Below are 2500 nucleotides of genomic sequence, written 5' to 3' on the forward strand. Positions count from 1 at the left end.
ATAATAATAATAATAATAATAATAATAATAATAATATATTTGTTGTTGTTGTTGTTGTTGTTGTTGTTGTTGTTGTTGTTGTTGTTGTTGTTGTTGTTGTTGTTGTTGTTGTTGTTGTTGTTGTTGTTGTTGTTGTTGTTGTTGTTGTTGTTGTTATTATTATCAAATTGATGGAGAATAGATGCTTTGAATTTGCGGCTGTAGTTTCTATCTCCTATTTATTTCTTAGAATATTGGTAACTCAGCAACGCAAATAAAAAACAACATTATTTTATATTTCAGTTCCATCAGTTTGTAAACAACTGTTTGGTAGTGCTTGAACGTCCAACAGTGATAAGAGCATCATCAGTCACGGAAGGACATTGTTCGTTGACCAAGCAGAATTATTTATGAGAGAAACACGCCCAGCTCAACGCGGGTATTCCCCTATTCCCATATGAAACATCCTGGTGTTGATAATGATGCATAATCACCGTCATCATCAACACCATCTTCAGCATCAACATGTAGCGAAAAATGATAACGCCGTCGGCGACTGCAGCAGCAGAAGCAGGAGCAGTAATGTTCACAACATCCAGAGTGCCTATTGTAAAGCATCATGGGGTAACAAAAGCGACCAATCACCATCTTCACTGCCTTTGTAATTATTGTCTTAATAATTTCATCTTTTGTCGTTATATTAATTGTAATAAAATCGACTGCATCAACTGTGAGTCCGACTCTGAATTCAATACAAAATTTCACCTCTTCTTTGGAAGTCAACCCAAACAATAACCAGTCATGACGTCGTGGACACATTTGTGGGATCATCCCAAAGTATTGAAGGGATCCAAACACACAACGAGAGCAGGTTTAACTCCTTGTGTGTCAGGGACACCTGTGGATCAGAACGTCAGTTCAAAAAATGTACGGTATTCTAAATTTAGTACGTGTTTACCCTCTTTTCGTCTCCATTTTCATTTATTTCTTTGCCTTATTATACTTATAACAATGCCCACACCGTCACATCAGCAAAATGGGGCAGACGTTGAACATTTCTATAAAGATTTTACCGTTCCAGAAGATGTTGTTGTGGGCCATCTTGTGGGCATAGTTTCCGGTTCGAAATATAACCCACCCTATTCTCGTTGGATTACATCTCAGGCGAGCAATAAAACGGTGAACAGTTTCCAGGTGGATTTGTCTAATGGTCACATCAACACCCGGGACGTGCTCGACCGAGAGGTCAAGGACAGACACACAATCATTCTCAGTACGAGCTCTCTCCCATCGCAACTAGTCATCGTTGAAATTCAAGTCTTGGACGTTAACGATGAGACCCCGACTTTTCAGCATAGACAGTTGACTGAAAGTATCCCGGAATCCGCCCCGCCAGATGTCAAAATCGCCCTAGGGAGTGTAAAAGATAAAGATATAGGCGTAAATTCGACCCAAACAGTTGAAATTGTTTCTGGAAACGAGGAACATGCCTTTGCGTTACAAATTAGAAATAACAGCAATGTTGAAAAGATTTTAGACTTAGTTATCAATAGGACCCAGTTTGACTACGAGACTGTTAAGACGTATAATTTGATTATCAAAGCTACGGATGGAGGTGGAAGATATTCTACCATGAAGGTAACGATAAATATTCAAGATCAAAATGATAATGAGCCAATTTTTAACACGAGTACTTATTCTGCACGAATTGCGGAGAATGTCACGGTAGGAACTCATGTCATAACGGCTGAGGCGACAGATACGGATTCTGGCGAAAACGGAAGGATAACGTATTCTATAGACCATCGATCCGACCCAGAGGAATATTTCTATATGAACCCGATAACTGGTGAGATCAAAGTGAATAAACCGCTAGATTACGAGAAACAGAAACGGTTTTTGTTAAATTTAAAAGCGCAGGATAACGGAAATCCCCGCCAATATGGCACGGCTGCCTTGGATATAATCATCGAAAACATAAACGAGCAGCCTGCCAATATTTCTATAGTCTTCTTGTCGGAGTACTCTCTGGGCCACGTACCGGAGGATATTTCGGTCGGTACCTTGGTTGCAAAGATCGGCGTAGATGACCCGGATATTGAGGTCAAGCCAAATGCTAAAATCGGGCTCTATGGAGATGAAGGCCATTTTGAACTGAAACTTGACGAGAATTCCAAACTCGGCCTCTACGTGAAATCCGACCTCGACCGTGAAGCGATTCCATCGTACGAAATGACCATTGATGTCACAGATGTAGGCACGCCTCCTCTTCGCGCCAACAAATTATTCAAGATCGTCGTTGATGACGTCAATGATAACGAGCCAACTTTCGAGCAGAATCGCTATGAGGTTGAACTCGAGGAAACGGCTGAGGTTGGAAAAGAAGTGATAAAGGTTTCAGCCACGGATCGCGACGCTGGAAATAACAGGAGGATTACTTACCAACTTCAGGATAATCCATCTCACTCCGCCTGGTTCGCCGTGGATTCTAATACTGGAGTAGTCACAACGAAGGCCACTG

General features: G+C 41.2%; 1 protein-coding gene across 1 annotated transcript in view; it reads left to right on the forward strand.

Moving 5' to 3' along the window:
* LOC144971162 (protein dachsous-like) overlaps positions 1 to 2500 on the forward strand; it is a 187819-nt gene that overhangs the window by 2697 nt on the left and 182622 nt on the right. The window contains exon 2 of the mRNA XM_078911647.1: positions 283 to 2500. This exon is cut by the window's right edge and continues 191 nt beyond it. Coding sequence (XP_078767773.1) covers positions 781 to 2500 — 1720 coding nt within the window. The 5' untranslated portion in view covers positions 283 to 780. The remainder of the gene's footprint in view (positions 1 to 282) is intronic.

This window comes from Berghia stephanieae, chromosome 4 (genome assembly GCF_034508935.2).
Source record: "Berghia stephanieae isolate SIO BIC M18660-M18661 chromosome 4, UCSD_Bste_1.3, whole genome shotgun sequence".
NCBI lineage: Eukaryota > Metazoa > Mollusca > Gastropoda > Nudibranchia > Aeolidiidae > Berghia > Berghia stephanieae.